A 21,464-nucleotide genomic window follows, 5' to 3' on the forward strand; every position below is an offset into this window, starting at 1 on the left:
CCCAGGCTAGAGTGCAGTGGTGTGATCATGACTCACTGCAGCCTCGACCTCTTGGGCTCAGGGAAGCCTCCCGCCTCAGCCTCCCAAGTAGCTGAGACTACAGGCAAGCCGCCATGTTTGGCTAATTTTTTTTTTTGGTAGAGATAGGCTGTCACTATGTTGCCCAGGCTGGTCTCTTGGCCTCAAGCAATCCTCTTGCCTTGGCCTCCCAAAGTGCTGGGATTATAGGCATGAGCCACTGAGTCCTGCCTGGCTTCATCTTCATCTTTTAATTCTACCCCTGCCTGGCACCAGGCTGTGCCTGTGATGGGTAAGGGTGGGTCCTCCCTAGGTGGAAACAAAGGCAGAACCCTGCAGAGTGCACACAGGTGGGCAACTCAGGTCCCCCTTCTAACCGCTCTGTTTCTCCCCATGGTCCACCCTGCTGGCATCTCTATCTGGTCCTTGCTGACTCGCACCAGGCTCAAGGTCATATCCTGGCACAACACGTTGTATCGTCTTGCTCATGAACAGACAGCCAGCACCAGCTCTGTGCCAGGCCTTGGGCCCTCCTGGACTGTGGGGGGCCAAGCCATCAGCTCTCCTTCCTGAAGCAGATTTGCCCAGGGCCTCAGGATTTGTTGTGATATTCAGTTGCTCTGAAGTAGCCTGGAGGTACGGGTTCCCAAGAGACTCAGCTGCCAGAATTCCCAAGAAAGTTCTCTAAGTCTTAGAAGCACAAGCCCCCAGTTGTCGATGCCCAAATCTCAAAGGACCCTTTGGGCATCTCTGGGGCAGTTCCTTCCTGTTTCAGAGGGTGAGACGGAAGCACAAAATGGCCAAGGTCGGAGGCCGGGCCAGAGCTCAGGCTCCTGGCTCTTGGCTCTTGGCCTGGGGCTCCTCCCATGACATCAAGCATCTTTTCTGCAAAAGTTGTGACCCGTGCTCTGTGGGTTGCTCTTCTGTGTCTCCTGAGGCAGAGTGGGAAGGCAGGTCGGAGAGAGCAGCCGCTACCCAGGCTGCTGATGGTAACGGGGAAATGTGCTCTGAGCCTGCTGTCTGGTGGGAGTGGCTTGGCCTGCACTTGGGTAAGCGGTGTTCACTGTCACAGCAGCTTGCATCCGCACCGCAGGCTGCCCCCCAAGAAGCTAAAGCCTCTCAGGCCTGGCTCAGTAGGGAGACCCTGAGGGCAGGGGTGAGCCTCAGAGAGGGCTGGGCCTAGAAAAGAAATAAAGAAGGAAGGAAGGGATTTGGACATTCAGGACCGTGGGGAACAGAAAACAAGCCACTGATTTCGTTCACGAAGGACAGGCCAGCTGCCGCCTCGGGCATCCCCTCCACCCCCGGGGATTGACACCTCCCCGCCCTGAGAAACCATCCGGTGGACTTAGCAAATCAGCCCCGTAGGGAAGAGGAGGCAAGGCTTTCAGATTTCAGCATCCTTCTGGGAGAGAGCTGTGTCCACACCCTATCTTTCTGAGCCCACTCCCAGCAATTTTCTCAATTATCCGTGTAATTTATTAAAAACCCATCTCAAAGCCCAGCTGGTGAGTCAGCCCCTGGGAACAGCTGGCAGAGGGTGAATGGTAGGAGGAGGGGACGGGGTAGGGTGAGGCCTGCCCTGGGTGGAGCTGCCTTCCAGATGCGGCTGCCCCTCCTGGGTAGGACACAGCAACTCTTGGAAATGTCCTTTCAAACTTAAAATACTCAGGCCAGCAGCTTAACCTAGAAAGAGAAAGAAACAATGGGGGTGACGTTTGTTTCGTGCTGGCTACTACGGCCAGATCTGGGCCAAATGCCTTACCTGAAGTTTTTATTGATTGGCTCCGAGAGAAACCCCTTTTCCCGATCATCTTCCTGACAAGAGTGAGGCTGAGCAGTTAAGACCAAGGCCACAGCTGCGAGTTACAGATCTGGGATTCAAACCCAGGCCTGCAGCTCCAGGGCTACAGCTCCCCTCCCCTCCTGACCCCTCCTCCCTCCTGAGCCTGCCTGTGCCTGATCCAAACTGGGCCTGATCCAAACCCTTTCACACATGAACCTCGAGGCTGGGCAGGTGTTCATCTTCTGTTTTGCCCTCGGAGGAAAGAAGCCCAGCACGGCCAAGGGGCGTCACCAAGCCTGCTGGGGACTTAATGATGGGCTGGGTCATGCTGCATAGCCCCTTATGGTTGGGAGCATTTGCACACCTTGTCAGCTCTGACTACATGCCCAGGCCATGGGGACTGTCATTATCAATGTTATGCAGATGAGGAATGAGGCTCAGAGAAGCCAAGTGACTTCCATGAGGTCACACAGCCTGTAAGTGGCACAGCCAGAAGTCTCACCCTGAACCTGGGCTCATTCACCACCTTCCAGCTCAGCCACCTCCCCAGATCACCAGTGTCCAGGTAGCCCTGAGCCAGGTGCAGGCTGGAGGGGCAGCCAGTCACACGCTGGGGCAGAGACGGGCTGCCAGGTACACCAGCACCTGGAGCCTGGCTGGCTCTTGGCCCAACACCTGTGGGCAAACCTGGCCACACTGCTGCTGGCTCCTCACTGACCACCTCCCTTCCCTTCCTTCTTCCAGTCCCCTGTTTTCATAGCCCAAGTTGGCCGAGACCTGGTCTCCCAGACGGAGGAGAAGCTCCTGCAGAAGCCGTGCAAGGAACTCTTCTCTGCTTGTGCACAGTAAGTGCCCCAGCCGCCTGGCCTGTCCTCCCTGGGCTGCCCGGAGATGGGACGCCACAGCTCTCCACCTGACCGTACAGGGCACTGAGGCAGCTCTTCCGTGCCTGACAGCTTCAGCCAAGTTATACCAACTGTTTGTATACTTCCCATGAAGAGAAAAAGATATCGAGATGCCAAGTCCAAAGAAAACATCTGCTGCTAAGGGCGTTGAAAGCAAGTGGCTCTCCAGGCTGTTGAGACAGAGGAATGTGCAAACATTTGACCCTGTCTGGGTGGTTTGGAGATCTTTCCCAGGGTCCTCAACCCCCACCACCACCACCAACCAGAGCCAGTGCCACTGATGCAGAGGGCGCTTCTCAGCTGAGCCCTGTCACCTTGTCTGCAGGTGGCACATCCACCCCGCAGGGGGTGAGACGAGTCGATGGCCATGCTGCCAGCAGAGTACCAACTAAACCCCACCCCATCCTGCACACACATACACTGAAGGCATGAGCACCGAGGAGCACACACAAGTACAAACACACACACACAAGTGCACACACACTTGCTGACACAGGTGCACACACACACACACACGCTCGTGCAAGCTCTCCAAAGCCAGGTTACCCCACATAGCTGGATGAGCCTAGAGGCTTTTTGTGTGCCCTTATTCAGCACCACAGACATCAATTGAGTACCTACTGTGTACCTGGCACTGTGCTGGGTGCTAGGGGATACCAAGGTGAACAAGAACCCAGTCCTGGCTTTCATGGAGTTTATACAAGAAAAATAGCAACCTGCATACACTTAGAGGGGAGCTGGGAGGGCTGTCCTGGGACTAAGCCCTGGGTTAGGTGCTGGGGAGAGGCCCTGGTAGACAGAGCAAGCTTGGTTGCTGCTCTCTTGGAGCTGCCCAGGAGTCAGATCTGACAGTGGGTGTGGTCTTGGTTGGTGACCCTGACCCTGAGGGAATGGCCATCTTGGCTCCCAACCATGGCTTTCAGGTTTGGCAGGACACAGCCTCTGATGTGCACCACTTGCCGTAGTCCCCTCCCTTGCCCAGGCCCCAAGTGCCTGTGCTAGATTACTCAGCGTGGCCACTTTCTAAAGGAAAGAAGCTACCTGCAGGAAGCTTCAGAACCTGCCCTGATGGCCTAAGATCCATAGAGATCCACGGCATCCCAGGGCTCAACCTGGCGCCTGGCCCACAGCGGGTGACCAGTAAATTCCGCTGCATGCATAAAAAACTCCCAGTGGCTTTGCTAGTCCAAGACCAGATCCAGAGCTGCAGTTCTGAGGGGCTGTGGCCCCACCCTTCCCCCAACCACCTACCACCCCTGATTCCCAGCCCCTCCCTGTACCTCGTTAAGTCTTCGTCTGTTCTCAGCTTAAGGTCCCTTCTTCAGAGAGACCCCTCTACCCTCGCAGTCCCCCCGAACTCATTCATGACATACCTCTGGGATTATTTCATGTTTGCTATTCGCTGTTTGTGTCCCACATACAATGCCAACCGTTTGCTCCCAGCTGTATCCCAGGACCTAGAACAGTACCCAACACATGGCAGGTGCCCAACAAGTGTTGGCAGGACCAACCAGGTTCACACAACGCTCAGCAGAATGGCAGGACCTCTGGCCAGACGTGCTGCGTCTGCATGGGTTGAGAGCCCTGTTTTCTTGCATTTCCAAAGCTGGATACTGCTTTGCCTCCGTGCTTGAAGATCGGGATTATAAAATGTTCACCCTCTTGTTCCATCTGCGCCAGGTCTGTCCACGAGTACCTGAGGGGAGAACCATTCCACGAATATCTGGACAGCATGTATTTTGACCGCTTTCTCCAGTGGAAGTGGTTGGAAGGGTGAGTCCACAACACCCCATACAGATCAGGGAGGCAGAGGGTACACATTTTTCATCTGAGAATTCACATAAAAATCAGTTACCTCCCATGGGCTCATGGTTAAAACAAAATTAACCCGACTCCTCCTGTTAATTAAGTTGTGTATTCTAGAAATGCTGTATGCTTATTCAAGTGCACACACACACACACATTCACACAAACGTAAACGGCATCTTGTTCTTACTTTTTTGCTTCACTGTCTTTGGGAACTCTTTCTCTGCTAGCAAATAAAGAGCTGCCATATTCCTTGGAGTAGTTGCACATCCTTGATTTAATCCAGTGCCCTGTTGATCAATATTGAGGTAGTTCTCCATTTTTCTGTGTGCAGCCCTCCCTAAGTAATAAGTAGCTTTGTACATAAATCTTCAAGTACTTCTGCAAGTACATCCAGAGAAATTCCTAGCAGAGGAATTTCTGGGTCAGAAGGCACCTGATTTGAAACTGTGAGTGCTGTTAAGCCGCCATGCAAAACAGCTGCCCCTGACCCCCAGTGCAGCAGTGCCTGAGTGCCTGCTCCTCAGCTCCACTGTTCTCGTGTTTTCCTGCCCAGTGAGCGAGCAGGACAGCTTCCTTGTTGCTTATTTTCTTGTCTCTCTAATAATGGGGGAGACCAAGCATCTTTTCCTGTGTGCTTGCCGCCTTACTCTCTTCAAAGTACTCGCCCATGTGTGGCTGTGACTTGGGCAGTTTTGTCCCCGCTGTGACAGGTGAGGAAGCAGAACATAGGACCTGACTGAGCTCGTCACCCAGGAAGCCAGCAGTGCTGCTGATGAGGCCCCAGTGCAGTGCTCTGCCACCTTCACTGGCCCAGGATTTGCAGAGCGGGGCGATGCCTGTGTAAAATCCATGCTGGGCTGAGCTGGCAGACGAGGGTGGGAGCCTCCCCTCCCACAGCCCAGAGGCCTGGCACGCACAGCCATCTGGGGGCATCTGGTGAGAAAGGAGCCATCCACTGCTGTCTGCCAGCCCCACAGCTGGTTGCGTCCCCCGTAGACACTCAGGCAGCTGCAGGCCAGGAGCCCCTCTGAGCCCCGTTCACAGCCCTTCCCTGCCTGCTTCCGGAAACCCAGCAGAAAGCCCTGGGCTCTGCAGCCATGGACGGCTGCTTTCTCTCCACCTGACTAGTGGGGATGACAGCGTGACCAGAGTATGGCCTCCTTAATGGCTGCTGTCCACCCTGCACAGGCACATCATGGCTCCAGGAGAGCTTGAGAGGCAAAGGATTGGCCTAGACATCTACTGGAGGCACCAGAGCCCCCAGCCTGGGTCCGAGTCCCGCCTCTGCCTCTTCCCAAGGAGGGGCCTCAGAAAGGGTCACTCACGTCTCCACACCTCAGCGTCCTCATTTGTAAAATGGGGATGATTGTGCCTGCATTGTGGGCTTGGGCTGAGGGGGAGATAAGATAAGCACAATACCTGCTGGAACAAGGCAGGTGTTCCGCAAAGCTCAGCCATTTGACCACAGGAAATAAACTGCTGAATGCAGTTGTTGCGTCCGTCACCACCATCATCACCATCATCACCATCACCACCATCATCAGCATCACTGCTATCCTAAGCATCAATGCCATCAACAGCATCACCGCCATCAACAGCATCACCACCTTCATCGACATCACCACCATCATCAGCATTACTGCCTTCATCGACATCACCACCATCATCAGCATCACCACCTTCATCAACATCACCACCATTGTCAGCAGCATCACCATCATCAGCATCACCACCATCAAGAGCATCATTGCCATCAACAGCATCACCATCATCAGCATCACCGCCATCAACAGCATCACCACCATCAGTAGCATCACAGCCATCAACAGCATCACAGCCATCAACAGCATCACCGCCATCATCAGTATCACCGCCATCATGAGCATCACCGCTATCATCAGCATCAGTGCCATCAACAGCATCACCGCCATCAACAGCATCACCGCCATCATCAGTATCACCGCCATCATCAGCATCACTGCTATCATCAGCATCACCACCATCATCAGCATCACTGCTGTTATCAATGTCCCACTGCCATCAACAGCATCACTGCCATCAACAGCATCACCACCTTCATCAACATCACCACCATCATCAGCATCACCACCTTCATCGACATCACCACCATCATCAGCATCACCGCCTTCATCGACATCACCACCATCATCAGCATCACCACCTTCATCAACATCACCACCATCTTCAGCATCATCACCATCATCAGCATCACCACCATCAACAGCATCACCGCCATCAACAGCATCACCACCATCATCAGCATCACCGCCATCAACAGCATCACCACCATCAGTAGCATCACAGCCATCAACAGCATCACCACCATCAACAGCATCACCGCCATCATCAGTATCACCGCCATCATCAGCATCACGGCTATCATCAGCATCAATGCCATCAACAGTATCACCGCCATCAACAGCATCACTGCCATCATCAGTATCACTGCCATCATCAACATCACTGCTATCATCAGCATCACTGCTGTTATCAGAATCACACTGCCATCAACAGCATTACCACCATCATTAGTATCACCACCATCATCAGCATCACCACCATCATCAGCATCACCACCATCATCAGCATCACCGCCATCAACAGCATCACCGCCATCAACAGCATCACTGCTATCATCAGCATCACTGCCATCAACAGCATCACCGCCATCATCAGCATCACCTCCATCATCAGCATCATCGCCATCATCAGCATCACCACCATCATCAGCATCACCTCCATCATTAGCATCATCACCATCAGCAGCAGCACTGCCATCATCAGCATCACCGCCATCATCAGCATCACTGCTGTTATCAGTATCCCACTGTCATCAACAGCATTACCACCATCATTAGTATCACCGCCATTGTCAGCGTCACTGCCGTCAACAGCATCACTGCCATCAACAGCATCACCACCATCATCAGTATCACCGCCATCAACAGCATCACTGCCATTAGCCCCACTTCACCAGGTCTGATATTGGGAGGAACAGCCAACTCTTGCTGGAGGGTCAGTCCTGATTCTGACAATTACAAGGCAGTCTAGTGGAACTGTGTTCACCATGCCCACGCTCCGTTCTGGAGCCCTGGCTGTGAAACACACAACCCCAATCTGTGCGTACCTTCCCAGAGTGGCAGTGTGGGGTCAGGATACGCAGCATGGGCTGCCTAGACCCCAACTCCAGCCCACCACTACCAGCCAGGGCCTTGGGCAACTCATTTCACTTCTTGAAGCCTCCGTGTTCTCATCTGCAGAATGGGGATGATAATGATGCCTGCTCCCTGAGCTGGTGTGAGGATTATACAAGCCCCCATGCATGCTTGGAGCAGCAGGTATTGTTACTATAGAGACCCCAGAGCAGGGTATGTCCTTTATTCCTAGGAATTCAAATAATGACATCTGACACAACACCAGTTTACAAAGAGCCCTCCACAGGATGTAAGGCCTTCTCATGATAATTTTCCTCAGAGGAGTTGGAGCAGCCTTGGGCCACTCAGCAAGCGCCTGGCAAGGCTGGAACCTGAACCCAGAGTCCCCCTCCCAAGTCCTCGGCCCTTGGTCCACCCAGCACTCCAGTTCCCATAGCAGCCTTTGTCAGTGGTCACTGGCTTTCCTTTTTCTTATCTGCACCAAGCACATGAAATGGAGAAATTGTCCTTTTTAATCTGTGGCCTGATTGCAAAGAAGTTAAGAGTTCACCCTTTTGAAGGCATTAAGTTTTTGGAGCCTGTAGGTCAGGACCTTGGCCTAGGAATGAATGTCCTACATAATGGATAGCACCCTGCACAAGATCCTGCCCTGTTCGTGCTGCACTGCTGAAATAGTCGAGGGATTTTTTTCCTCCCAAGGTTAACCAAGAAATTCCTGGGAACTTGCATTCCACTCATTTCCCCCAGCAGAGGAGTTCTGTGGAGACGCCGACCAACCGTTTCTCCTCCATGCATCGTAAACTGTTAGGCGGGTAGCCTTCATGTGGTTTCGGGGGCGGCTGCAGGGAAGGCTTCCCAGGGCCACATGGTAAAGGCAGGCGTGTGGCAGGTCTTCCCTTTGGCTGCCCAGCTGCTCCTGTGCGGGAGAGCGGGAGACCTGCAGAGGGCAGCTCTGTGCTTCGGTGAGGATTGGGCCCTGCGTCCTGAGGAAGCACTGTTGAAGGGAGAAGTGAGCCATGGCATGCAAATTCAAGACAGGGTGCCAGAGAGTACCCTGGCTTTTCGGGGCTGTCCTCAGAGTGCGGCTGTAGTGCCGCAGATGTGATTTCCAGGAAAGACTCATTCGTTCAAGAGCTGCTGGGTGACTGAAGGCTCCCTGGTCGTCCTCAGCTGACCCAGTTCTTTGGCCCTGTTCAGCCTCTAGACAACCGCTGCCCTGGTCGGGACTTTTGAGGAGTTTAGGGGCAGTGCTCAAAAATAGTCCTGGAGAGCCAAGAGCCAATTTTCACGTTTTAAGCTGATTATCTGTAGCCAGACAGACCAGCAACGCAAACCACAAGCCCTCTGCACCAGGATGTCCTTTATGGCAACTAGATGGGACCATGTCTTTGTTTAGTCCAAAAAGTGCCATCATGCCTCATAATCAGAAGTTTTGTCTGATTCAATGTCATAAATGGCTTTGGCTCATTAAAACGAGGAGTCGGAAGACGCAAGGCGATCATTACTTCCAGTCCGATCTTGGCAGGCAGGATCTTCTCATGTTCCTCATCTATGTGGGAAATATAATAAAGGGTCCTCAGTAGTGGAAAGGTTGGGAACCAGTGGTAAAGATCCCCAGGACACGATTTGAAGATCAGCAGCCTCTGCCCCCTCCTGAGGCCAGGTCTCCTGGGCCAGCAGCAGGAGTGCCCGCAGGAAGGAGTAGGCTGTGCCCAGGACAGGAAGCACTGCCATCCTGCTGGGCAGGCTGAGATGCACAGGTGTAGGGAGGGCTGTGACCTCCTCCATGTCCTCTGTGGGCCGCTGGTCCTCTGCGGCGCCTGGCCCCCACCCCTCCCTGCACAGAAGGCACCGCTTACTTCTGAGTTTCACCACATGATTTGCAGAGAGAGGAGAACCACGTGGAAAGTGTGGTCAAGCACCTCTGTGCTCACATTTTTCAAGCCTTCTGAGCAAGCGAGGCCTATGCATCCCCCAGCTTGCAGGGGGCTGGGGGCCGGGGGGCTTGGGATTTGAACACTCAGCCTCAGACTAAGTCCTTGAAGGTCCAGTCTCCAGCATTGATTCCTGGGGGGGTCCCTGGGGCTGCTGTGGGGCTCCCGGAATTACACCCCACCCCAGCTGCTCTCAATGTGCCGCTGTTTCCTGTGGATTCTGAGTCTTGGCACCGTGAGACCAGTGTGCAGTGTGGGACTCTTCTTTCTTCCAGGCAACCGGTGACCAAAAACACTTTCAGGCAGTACCGAGTGCTGGGAAAAGGGGGCTTCGGGGAGGTGAGTGAACATTCACGTTTTTAATTGAAAGTTCTTATATTCAAGTCACCTTTTCTGTCCCTTCTGGATCGACCTAAAGGGTCAGCGCAGGGGTCCCCCGGGGATGCCAGTGGCTCAGTGTGGGCCCTGGGGGCGGTGAGGGTGGGGGAGAGTCAGTGGCCTTGGGGCTATCAGGTGTGTCTAAGGTGGAAGGAGGGTGTGGAGCTGGGCAGGTGAGACAGAGGGGCTCTCCCACCAGCCTCGGGCAGGGTCCAGCCTGCAGGGGACAAATGGGCCACCCTGGTCGTGTGTGGGGAGGAGATGTGAGGGCATGAGGAGGCTGGGCAACCTTGGCTGCTCAGTGCCTGGATGACGCTGTCATGCAAGATTCGAGATTTCGTTGTACTTCATCCGATCTTCGATCTTCCCAGCACGTGAGGCAAGACTTGTTATTCCCATTTTAGAGATCAGGAAGCTGAGGTCCAGAATGATTCGGTGACCCAGCCAAAGGCACGCAGAAAATGTGGCACAGAACTAAGACTTGAGCCCAAATGCTTTGGTTCCCAGTTATCTGGATTATAAAGTCAGGGTTCTTGAGGATCTCCTATCACCTACTCCCAAAACAAACTTCTCTACCAGCAGCTGCTAGGAGAAAATTCAGTTGCCCTGGGAATGGGACAGTACTTGGGGCCCCAGTCAGTTATCTAAGCCTTGGTGTGAGTGGCTCATTCTGCCCCTTCCAGGACTGGGAATCCTCGAAGGGGAGGAGGAGGGAGGGCAAGGGCCCAGGACAGCCGTGGGTCCCAGGCCAGGCATCATGGGGTCCTGGGAGCCTGGAGTACCCACGAAGCCAGGCAGGGCCAGCTCTGACCCCATCCATTCTCCACCTGGGAGCCCTGTGGTCCCAGCCCTGGAGGAGCTAGAGACAGGCCTCCACAGTGCTCCTGCCACCCTGGTTTCTTTCTTGCACTGCAGGTGTGTGCCTGCCAGGTTCGGGCCACGGGTAAAATGTACGCCTGCAAGCGCTTGGAGAAGAAGAGGATCAAAAAGAGGAAAGGGGAGTCCATGGCCCTCAACGAGAAGCAGATCCTCGAGAAGGTCAACAGTCAGTTTGTGGTGAGTGAGCATCTGGGCCCAGTGACCGGCTCGCCCTTCTGTGGACTGGGGCTTCCCTCCCTCCAGAAGGGTGTGGTCCTCTAATGCGGCAGGTCCCCACCCCAGGGAAGGGGAATGCCAGTGACAGGGCTGAGCTACAGAAAGGCAGCAAGACAGTCCTCCATCACAAGGCCTCTTGTGGTCGATTGTGGCTGGCTTTGTCCCATCCCCAGAGCCAGCCAGTGCCTGCCTCCCTGCTGTGTGTGAGACTGACGCCTCTGTTCTCCTGGACCACTTTGTAAACTCCTCAGTGGACAAAAGCAAGTTCACCTGGGCCCAGCCTGGGAGCTGTGGGTTCCACAGACCCTCTAGGCTGGTGCCATCATGTTGGGGACCTTAGTACCAGCATCCTGGAATGGCACTATCGAGTCTGTGTACGTTGTGTTAGTCAGTCTAGGCTGGGCCCTGCTGCGGTAACAAATTTGCCCCAAACCCTAAGTAGCTGAATACAGCAGAGGTTCATCTGTCACTCACCTGAAGTCCAATCAGATTGGGTCAACCACCTCCATCTAACAGCTGCCCCGTCTGGAGCCTTGAAAGTGAGTGCTAGGGGTTCCACACGGAGACTTTCCACTGCCTCTACTGGACAGATGTTCCTCAATTTCACCCACAGTCTGCCAGCCAGAACCAGTCAACACAGAGACAAGTTAATTTCAGGGGAGGCTGGGAAATGTGAAGTGCATGGATATTTGGTCAGCTCTAATACCTTCTGCTACATGCTGTTATAAAAAATAAAGCTGGGTGCAGTGGTACATGCCTGTAGTCCCAGCTACTCAGAAGGCTGAGGCAGGAGGATTGCTTGAACCCAGGACTTTGAGGCTGCAGTGAGCCATGATCATGCCACTGCACCCCAGCCTGGGTGACACAGCAAGACCTCATCTCTAAAAATAAATACATGCATACATTAAAAATAATATATACACAAGGTAAAAATTTAAACAGCACAGAAGGATACACAATAAAACGAAAAGCTTCCCTCTTTGATTAATCACTCCAGACATGTTTTATTCATGTACAGGCTTTATTATTTTTAGCCAATGGGATCTTCTGTACCTCTTATGGAGGAATGTTTTTGCCTTACATTGTAGATCTTTTTCTCCATCCAGACCTCTAATTCATGCCCCTTTTAAAGTTGGGCATCATTCTCCTGAAGAGATAAAGCATAATCCGTATAGTCAGTCCCCATGGATGGAAATTGTTTTCCATCTTTAAACCACTAGAGGGCCAGGCACGGTGGCTCACGCCTATAATCCTAGCACTTTGGAAGGTCGAGACAGACAGATCACTTGAGGTCAGGAGTTCAAGACCAACCTGGCCAACATGGCAAAACCCCATCTCTACTAAAAATACAAAAATTACCTGGGCATGGTGGTGGGCGCCTGTAATTCCAGCTACTTGGGAGGCTGAGGCATGAGAATCACTTGAACCTGAGAGGCAGAGATTGCAGTGAGCTGAGATCATGCCACCACACTCCAGCATGAGCGACAGTGAGACTTTGTAAAACAAACAAACAAACAAACAAAAAAAAACACTACAGACCAGTGGCAGTCCAAGAGGATGGAAGTTTGCATCTTGGATCTCATCCCAGGCCACCCTCAGCTGCCAGCCTTGTCTGGGGTACAGGTGTGGGCAGTGCCATGGCATGTGGAGATGAGGCGGATGAGGCTAACTCCAGCCATCATTTCAGCCACGGGCCTCCTTGAGTCCAGAACCTTCCTCCCCACCACCAGCCCCTTCAGCAGGAAGCCCTGGATGCTGCCTACGGAGCCTTGTCTCTGAAGGGATGGTGCTGGCTCTGGCCACGGATGGTGCTGGTGGGTCCTGCTCGGGGAAGAGGATCGTGTGACTCACAAAGCTGGGCGGCACGTCTTTAACAGCCTTCAGTCACGATGGCTGCACCTTCTTTAACTGTGCCCCATCCATGGCCCCTGGCAGGGAGTTCCCACAGTGTCACCTCCTGGAGCCCTTTCTCAGTGATCACCTGGGCAGATGTGGGAGGAAGGTGATAGCTGTAGCCGTTGCAGCAGAAGCACGGTCCCCATGAGCTCACTCATCCTCAGCTGTCATTTTGTCTCCTCTCCTCAAAAATAGCTGATGTTGATGCACCAGTTTTATGGCACAGCCAGTTCCTAGCCTGGCCCTCAATGGCCGGGTTTCATGTGTGCCACCTCCCTACATGGAGAAGGATTACCTTCTGGCATAATTTGCCCCTGCCGCCCCACCATGGCCTTGCTTCACAGAGCCTTGGGTGTCTGGACTCCACCAGCAGAGGACTAGACCCCTCTCTCTTGGTGGCCCCTTGCCAGGTGGACCATTGTATTAGTCCATTTTCACACTGCTGATGAAGACATACCTGAGACCAAGCAATTTACAAAAGAAAGAGGTTTGAAGGACTTACAGTTCCACGTGGCTGGGGAGGCCTCACAATCATGATGGAATGCAAAGGCACTTCTTACATGGCGGTGGCAAGAGAAGAATGAGAACCAAGTGAAAGGGGTTTCCCCTTATAAAACCATCAGATCTCATGAGACTTATACACTACCACGAGAACAGTATGGGAGAAACTGCCCACAATTCAATTATCTCCCACCGGGTCCCTCCCACAACACATGGGAATTATGGGAGTACAATTCAAGATGAGATTTGGGTGGGGACACAGCCAAACCATATCATTCCACCCCTGGCCACTCCCAAATCTCATGACCTCACATTTCAAAACCAGTCATGCCTTCCCAACAGTCCCCCAAAATCTTAACTCATTTCAGCATTAACTCAAAAGTCCATACACAGTCCACAGTCTTACCTGAGACAGGGCAAGTCCTTTCCACCTACAAGCCTGTAAAATCAAAAGCAAGTTAGTTACTTCCTAGATACAATAGGGGTACAGGCATTGGGTAAGCACAGCTGTTCCAAATGGATGGAATTGGCCAAAACAAAGGGGCTACAGGCCCCATGCAAGTCCAAAATCCAGCAGAGCAGTCAAATCTTAAAGCTCTGAAATGATCTCCTTTGACTCCATGTCTCACATCCAGATCATGCTGATGCCTTGGGCAACTCCATCCCTGTGACTTTGCAGGGTACTGTCTCCGTCCTGGCTGCTTTCATGGGCTGGCATTGAGTGTCTGCAGATTTTCCAGGCAAATGGTGCAAGCTGTCAGTGGATCTACCATTCTGGGGTCTGGAGGACGGTGGCCCCCTTCTGACAGCTCCAATAGTCCATGCCCCGGTAGGGACTCCGTGTGGGGGCTCTGACCCCACATTTCCCTTCTGCACTGCCATAGCAGAGGGTCTCCATGAGGGCCCCGCCCCTGCAGCAAACTTCTGCCTGAGCATCCAGGTGTTTGCACACATCTTCTGAAGTCTAGGCGGAGGTTCCCAAACCTCAATTCTTGACTTCTGTGCACTCGCAGGCTCAACACTACATGGAAGCTGCCAAGGCTTGGGGTTTCCACCATGGCTCGAGCTCTAGATTGGCCCATTTCAGCCACAGCCAAGCTCTAGATTGGCCCGTTTCAGCCTCAGCTGCACACAGCACAGGGACCCTGGACCCAGCCTGCAAAACCACTTTTTCCTCCTAGGCCTCTGGGCCTGTGATGGGAGGGGCTGCTGTGAAGACCTCTGACATGCCCTGGAAACATTTTCCCCATGGTCTTGGGGATTAACATTCAGCTCCTTGTTAGTTATGCAAATTTAGTCAGCCAGCCTGAATTTCTCCTCAGAAAATGGGATTTTGTTTTCTATTGCATTGTCAGGCTGCAAACTTTCCAAACCTTTATGTCGTCCTTCCCTTATAAATCTGAATGTCTTTAACAGCACCTATGTCACCCCTTGAATACCTTGTTGCTTATAAATTTCTCTGTGAGATACTCTAAATCATCTCTCTCAAGTTCAAAGTTTCACAAATCTATAGGGCAGGGGCAAAATGCCACCAGTTTCTTTGCTAAAACATAACAAGAGTCACCTTTGCTCCAGTTCCCAACAAGTTCCTCATTTCCATCTGAGACCACCTCAGCCAGGACTTTATTATCCATATCACTCTCAGCATTTTGGGCAAAGCCATTCAACAAGTCTCTAGGAAGTTCCAAACTTTCTCACATTTTCCTATCTTCTGAGCCCGTCACTGTTCCAACCTCTACCTGTTACCAGTTCCAAAGTCGTGTCTACGTTTTTGGGTATTTTTTTCAGTACTGCCTCACTCTACTGGTACCAATTTACTCTATTAGTCCGTTTTCACACTGCTGATAAAGACATACCCGAGACTAGGCAATTTACAAAAGAAAGCGGTTTAATGGACTTACAGTTCCACGTGACTGGGGAAGCCCCACAATCATGGCAGAAGGTGAAAGGCACTTCTTACATGGCGGTAGCAAGAGAAGAATGAGAACCAAATGAAAGGGGTTTCACCTTATAAAACCATCAGATCTGTGAGACATATTCACTACCGCAAGAACAGTATGGGAGAAACTGCCCCCATGATTCAGTTATCTCCCACCGGGTCCCTCCCACAACACATGGGAATTATGGGAGTACAATTCGAGATGAGATTTGGGTGGGGACACAGAGCCAAACCATATCAACCAGGCACATCCTGCATGCAAGAGAAAGCCTTTACCAGGCTGTGTTCCACTTCCCAAAGCCCCACTGCCCCTCCAGCTCACCTTCACTTGGCCCTGTGATAATGGCTTCCACAGCTAGAAGGGCAGGTGAGCCCTGCTTTTCTGACTGGCCAACAAGGCACCATCCAGTCTTCTCCAGCTGATGCACACATGTGCTTCTGTGGAGGAAGCACAGACGCCATCCTGTTGGATTCACTGGGAGGTCGGGGTGCCAGCCTGTCCTACCCACCTTGGCCTTCTCACCTTGAGCCACTGAATGGGAGGAGCTGGTGTGAGCCCCTTATCAGCCAAGGAGGCCGTAGACAGGGTCACTGCAGAGGCCATCTGGGTGCAGGGGAGCAGGGTGAGGCTCCTTTGTTCCCTCCCACCCCAGTTCCCAGGATCCTGAGGAGGGAAGCGGAAGTGAGTGGCCATTTTCATGACCTCCCCATGGCACTGTTCTTGTGCTCCCAGGTCAACCTCGCCTATGCCTACGAGACCAAGGATGCGCTGTGCTTGGTCCTGACCATCATGAACGGGGGCGACCTGAAGTTCCACATCTACAACATGGGCAACCCCGGCTTCGAGGAGGAGCGGGCCTTGTTTTATGCGGCAGAGATCCTCTGCGGCTTAGAAGACCTCCACCGCGAGAACACCGTCTACCGGTGAGTGGAGGGCACTGAGGCCTTCCAAGTCTAAGTCCGAGAGGGTGGGGCCAGCGCCTCCGCACCCTCAGGCAGGTGGTCGCCATCGCTCTGGGAATCAGCCCTGGTCAGCACCAGGGGAGGGTGCAGAGTCGAACAGACTTTCCACTCCAGGAACCTGGGGCCCCCGGCACTGAGGAAGCGAGGTCGCCACCCTCTGGCTCGTGTTCTCCAGCCTCCAAAGTTTAGGGAAGTCAAGCAAGTGAAATCATGTTCTCGAAACTGACTACTCCTTCAAGTCAAGGAGAACGGGCCGTGACCACTGCTCCCTCCAGTTGCCTCCATCCCAGCACCCAGGGAAGGTCAGAAGGGGCCTGGTGGCCGCTATCTGGGATCAGCCCTGGGAAGACTTGGGTGGGGTCACTGCCCACAAGCAGAATAGAGTGGCCCATTGTCCCACCACACACTGTCCTCAGCTTGTTCTGGTCTTCACCCCCTATCCCCCGCGACCTCAATCCTATAGGGACCTGGACATTGTAGGGCCAGGGGTCCAGATTCCACTCACAAGGAGCAGTGCCCTTCAGATTTTTCTCCCAGTCCTTCTGAAAGAATTTTGAAAATCTCTGTGACACTGCATTTTACGTAGACATTTGAAATATTCCATCATATTGAAAATAGTGACAATTGTTGATATATTGAAATTGAGCAGTTACATTACACTCTTCAAGGGATCCATTGGAATCTCTAGTTGCTATAGCGAATTGATTTGCACCTGCATTTATCCAAAAACTGCACAGAAAGCTCTTTAGTGATGAGGAATTTTCTATCATTTCCTTCTCTCTCTCCATCCCCCCAGAATGTTAATAATATTTTTTGCCTGAAAGTCTTTCATTGATGAGAGTACATCTCTGAAACAAATATATGGATACATATAAGAGTTTTTGAAATTCCATTTGACCAGAAGGCCCTAAAACAAATATATGGATACACACAAGTTTTTTTGAAATTCCCTTTGACCATAAGCCTCTAAGTGTTAAAACAACTTCTCTGGCCAGGTGTGGTGGTTCATACCTGTAATCCCAGCACTCTGTGAGGCTGAGGCAGGCAGATCACCTGAGGTCAGAAGTTCGAGACCAGCCTGGCCAACATGGTGAAACCCTGTCTCTGTTAAAAATACAAAAAGTAGCTGGATGTGGTGGCACATGCCTGTAGTCCCAGCTACTTGGGAGGCTGAGGCTAAAGAATCGCTTTTACCTGGAGATTGCAGTGAGTCAAGATGACCACTGCACTCCAGCCTGGGTGACGGAGCAAGACTGTCTCAAAATAAAATAAAATAACTTTTCCTTTTTTTTTTTTTTTTTTTTGAGACAGAGTCTTGCTCCGTCACCCAGGCTGGAGTGCAGTGGTGCGATCTCACTGTAAGCTCCTCCTCCCGGGTTCACGCCATTCTCCTGACTCAACCTCCCGAGTAGCTGGGACTACAGGCGCCCACCACCACGCCCGGCTAATTTTTTGTATTTTTAGTAGAGACAGGGTTTCACCGTGTTAGCCAGGATGGTCTCGATCTCCTGACCTCGCGATCCACCCTCCTTGGCCTCCCAAAGTGCTGGGATTACAGGCGTGAGCCACTGTGCCCAGCCAAGTAGATCTCATTTCTAATCAGTCCTTTGGAACCGGGGGTTTTGACATCTGGAGTGGGTCGCTACAGTCATACTCGGGAGGGGAGGAAGCTGCTTTTCTTCTGTAACTTGGGAGAAGAGTTATTGAGAAGGGGGAGGTGGGAGGGCAATCCCAAAAGATGCCAGGACAGAGCATCCTGATGCAAAGAAATCCAAAGCCCTAAAACTTCGGACAGGAGGGAACCTCCTGCTTGGTCCTGGCAGACCCCAACACACAGCCCAGTCTGAAGACCTTTACAGTGGAGCTCATCTTGGGACCAGGAAGGTTTTGAAAACAAGAAAGAATGGTCTTGATGACATGGCCTTCCCCCCATACCATCCCCCCATTTCTGTTTCTATTTTGTTGTCATTCAAGTGAAGAGTCGGAAAATTTTCCCTAAGGGTTGGACAAAGAATTCTCTACTTGATTGCCTTTTATTTAAAAAGAGAAAAGAAAGCCCTCCAAGTTCCAGCTTCTCTTCTTCCAGGGGCAAAAAGAACCACAGTACCTCCTCCCTGACTGTGACCACTCGCCACGGCCTCTCTCTGGGCTCGGTTCTGACCAGTACCCACTAGTGAGCTGCCCTGCTAGCCTGCTGGCAGCCGGCTTGTTGAGATGATGGCTCCTACCCTTATTTGGAATTGTTAACACATCAAAAGAATGCCGTTTAAATAACAACAGCAACAAAAGTATTTTGTGATAAATAAGGATATACAAACACCAATTATCATTTGATGAGGCTCACTGGCTGGATTTGGGTACATTAACCACCCTGCATGAGGACAGCTGCCATCAGTTAAATAAACAAAGCTGAGTGGTTGAGAACTGGAGCCTCCATCCAGATCCTGTGTACTGTTCGCCCCATGGCTTAATGAGTTGCACACACTCCTGTTGGCTGTTCTTTTACCCATAGGGAAGACTTTTTCCTATAAAACCAGCTCCTCTGCTGGCTCTCCCCCCATCCTGGGAATGCAGCCCCTTCTTGTGAGCAAGATTCCATCATCAAGAGAAGAGACGTTAGGGACAGGATAAGGCAGCCACACCTACGCCGTGCCCTGTGGCTGTGCTTTCTCCAGCGTTGTAGTGTAGCTGGAGTTGGGGAGTGTGCCAGTCTCCTGCAGGCCCCATCCCAAAGGGAGTCTTTTTCCCATACCCCCACCTTCTCCCCTTCGATCCTCTCTTCCCAATTGTGCAGCTCCCTTCACTCCAGGCCCTGTTCTGCCTTCAGGGCTTCCTGAGACCTGCAGGGTCTTCCCAGCCTTGGAGGGGCTCTGTTACCCCACCAGAAGTATCCTCAGCCCTAGAGTCATTGATGTGTGAACAGGGGCCATGACTGGCCTTTTCCTAACTTTCCCAGTCACTCTCCAGGGTTGGAAAATGCCTGTGGCAAACAGCAGTGTTGCTTTAAATTACTGGAAGGAGAGAAATGAGCTGAAGATCATTTTGACTCAAAGCGGACAGCCTGAGCCACAAGGTGGGAAGGAAACACCCTGTGGCCACTTAGGCCTGGTTAGCCCGAGGGGTCAACCAGATGGCAGTGCATCCTACCTGCCCAGAATGCCCACACTCTGATGCTCATTGTTTTTTCTTTCAGAGATCTGAAACCTGAAAACATCCTGTTAGATGATTATGGTAAGTCTTTTCCTACTCGATAGCTGAGGCGAGCATCACAACCCAGAGAAAGCAAAGGGCCTCCCAGGGATTCTCAGAGAGAGCTGGGGAGACTGACCACAGGCCCCACTCCCACTGCTCAGTGCTGGGTACCTGGGGAAGAGAGAAAGCTGTGAGCATGGACAGAGCTCCTGCTTGGTGAACAGGCAGTGTTCAGAGAGACATAGAAATTCAGAGTTTTTTAAATTCCCTTTGATCATAAGGCTCTAAGTGTTAAAATAACTTCTGGCCAGGCGTGGTCTCTACAGCACACTGAGCAAGGAGTCTAGAATTTCAGAGACGCTGGGCAAATACTTAACTTCCACTAAGTTCTCCACCTTTCATCTTGTTTGTGAAATGGAAGCAAAGTGTCCTGCCCTGCCCTGCCCACCCAGAGGGAAGAGGGTTGTGGCGAGGCTCCTACACGACAGCTTGAGAGGGAGTTGCTCGTCAGTCTAGCCAGCTGTAAATGTCTTAGGCATTATGTTTGTGCATTACCATCATTATTTTCTCTTGGCTGTGGGCACTGAATAGCAAGAACAACCACAGTAACCCTCATAGCTGTGTAGCCTCACACCTGGAAAATAGTTCCTATACCTTTTTTTTTTTTGAGACAGAGTCTCACTCTGTTGCTCAGGCTGGAGTGCAATGGCATGACCTCGGCTCACTGCAACCTCTGCCTCCCAGGTTCAAGTGATTCTCTTGCCTCAGCCTCCCAAGTAGCTGGGATTACAGGCATGCGCCACCACACCTGGCTAGTTTTTGTATTATTATTTTTTTTTTTTGAGATGTACTTTTACTCTTGTTGCCCAGGCTGGAGTGCAGTGGTTTGATCTCAACTCAGTGCAACCTCCACCTCCTGAGTTCAAGCTATTCTGCTGCCTCAGTCTCCCAAGTAGCTGAGATTACAGGCATGTGCCACCATGCCTGGCTAATTTTTGTATTTTTAGTAGAAAGGGGGTTTTGCCATGTTGACCAGGCTGGTCTCAAACTCCTGACCTCAAGTGATCCACCCGCCTCAGCCTCCCTGAGTGCTGGGATTACAGACGTGAGCCACTGTGCTTGGGTGATTTCCACACCTTTGATCTGACTAGATCTTCCCACCTGCACAGAGAAGGTTAAGACAGCATCTCTGTGCCCATTTTACAGATGACAAAACTGAGCCTCAGGGGAGCCATCCTGCCAGAGTCACCCAGCAGCATCAGTGGGGAGCCGAGGGCAGAAACTGGGTCTTTTGCCAGCAGGCCCCACACCCTGGCAGTCCCCAGTAGAGGGAGGGGAGAAACTAGGTCGCTGATGACCTGAAGAGAGGTCTGCATGGGATACTGCCCTGTGGAGGGGCGGTCGGAGGGCCCAGGCCTGCCGCCGTCTCTGGAGGAGCCCAGTGCCTCCCTTGGTCTCAGAACAAAGCCCACCCTGCTCCTCTGCTGTCCTGACTGTCAGCCCCCACCGAGCCAGGGAGTCCATGCAGCTACAGCCTGACGGGGTCTCGACACTGGCCCTTGCTGACATCTAGGCTGGAGGGGTGGGGATGGGGCCCTGCTGCCCATAGGCAGGGAAGGGAAGGGGACGTGCTCCTTCCTGCGGGGGTAAGTTGTGGCTGTGACCCTGCCCAGGTGGGCTGCGGGAGGGACAAAGACCGAAGTGGAGCTCAGCTCAGCGTCTCCCGCTCTCGGGTCAGTGCTGGGCTGTGAGCTCAGATTCATCTCCAGGCTCTGCCGGGTCAGACCAGACATTTTCCCTTCTAGTTTCTCTAAAGTGAAAAACAACCAACCTCCAGAGACCAGCAAGGCAGGCCTGGGAGCTGCTTCCCAA

General features: G+C 52.5%; 1 protein-coding gene across 11 annotated transcripts in view; it reads left to right on the forward strand.

Annotated features, from left to right (window-relative positions):
• GRK5 (G protein-coupled receptor kinase 5) overlaps positions 1-21,464 on the forward strand; it is a 253,439-nt gene that overhangs the window by 213,234 nt on the left and 18,741 nt on the right. For 9 of the 11 annotated variants that reach the window (XM_077947626.1, XM_077947627.1, XM_015148304.3 and 6 more), the window contains 6 exons: positions 2,549-2,649; positions 4,390-4,482; positions 9,904-9,967; positions 10,922-11,062; positions 16,171-16,361; positions 19,594-19,631. In XM_077947626.1, the coding sequence (XP_077803752.1) occupies positions 2,549-2,649; positions 4,390-4,482; positions 9,904-9,967; positions 10,922-11,062; positions 16,171-16,361; positions 19,594-19,631 (628 nt within the window). Of the gene's footprint in view, positions 1-2,548; positions 2,650-4,389; positions 4,483-5,228; positions 7,878-9,903; positions 9,968-10,921; positions 11,063-16,170; positions 16,362-19,593; positions 19,632-21,464 lie in introns of those variants that run through there. The other 2 variants (XM_077947635.1, XM_077947634.1) reach the window with 2 other exon arrangements.

This window comes from Macaca mulatta, chromosome 9, assembly GCF_049350105.2.
Source record: "Macaca mulatta isolate MMU2019108-1 chromosome 9, T2T-MMU8v2.0, whole genome shotgun sequence".
Taxonomy (NCBI): Eukaryota; Metazoa; Chordata; class Mammalia; order Primates; family Cercopithecidae; genus Macaca; species Macaca mulatta.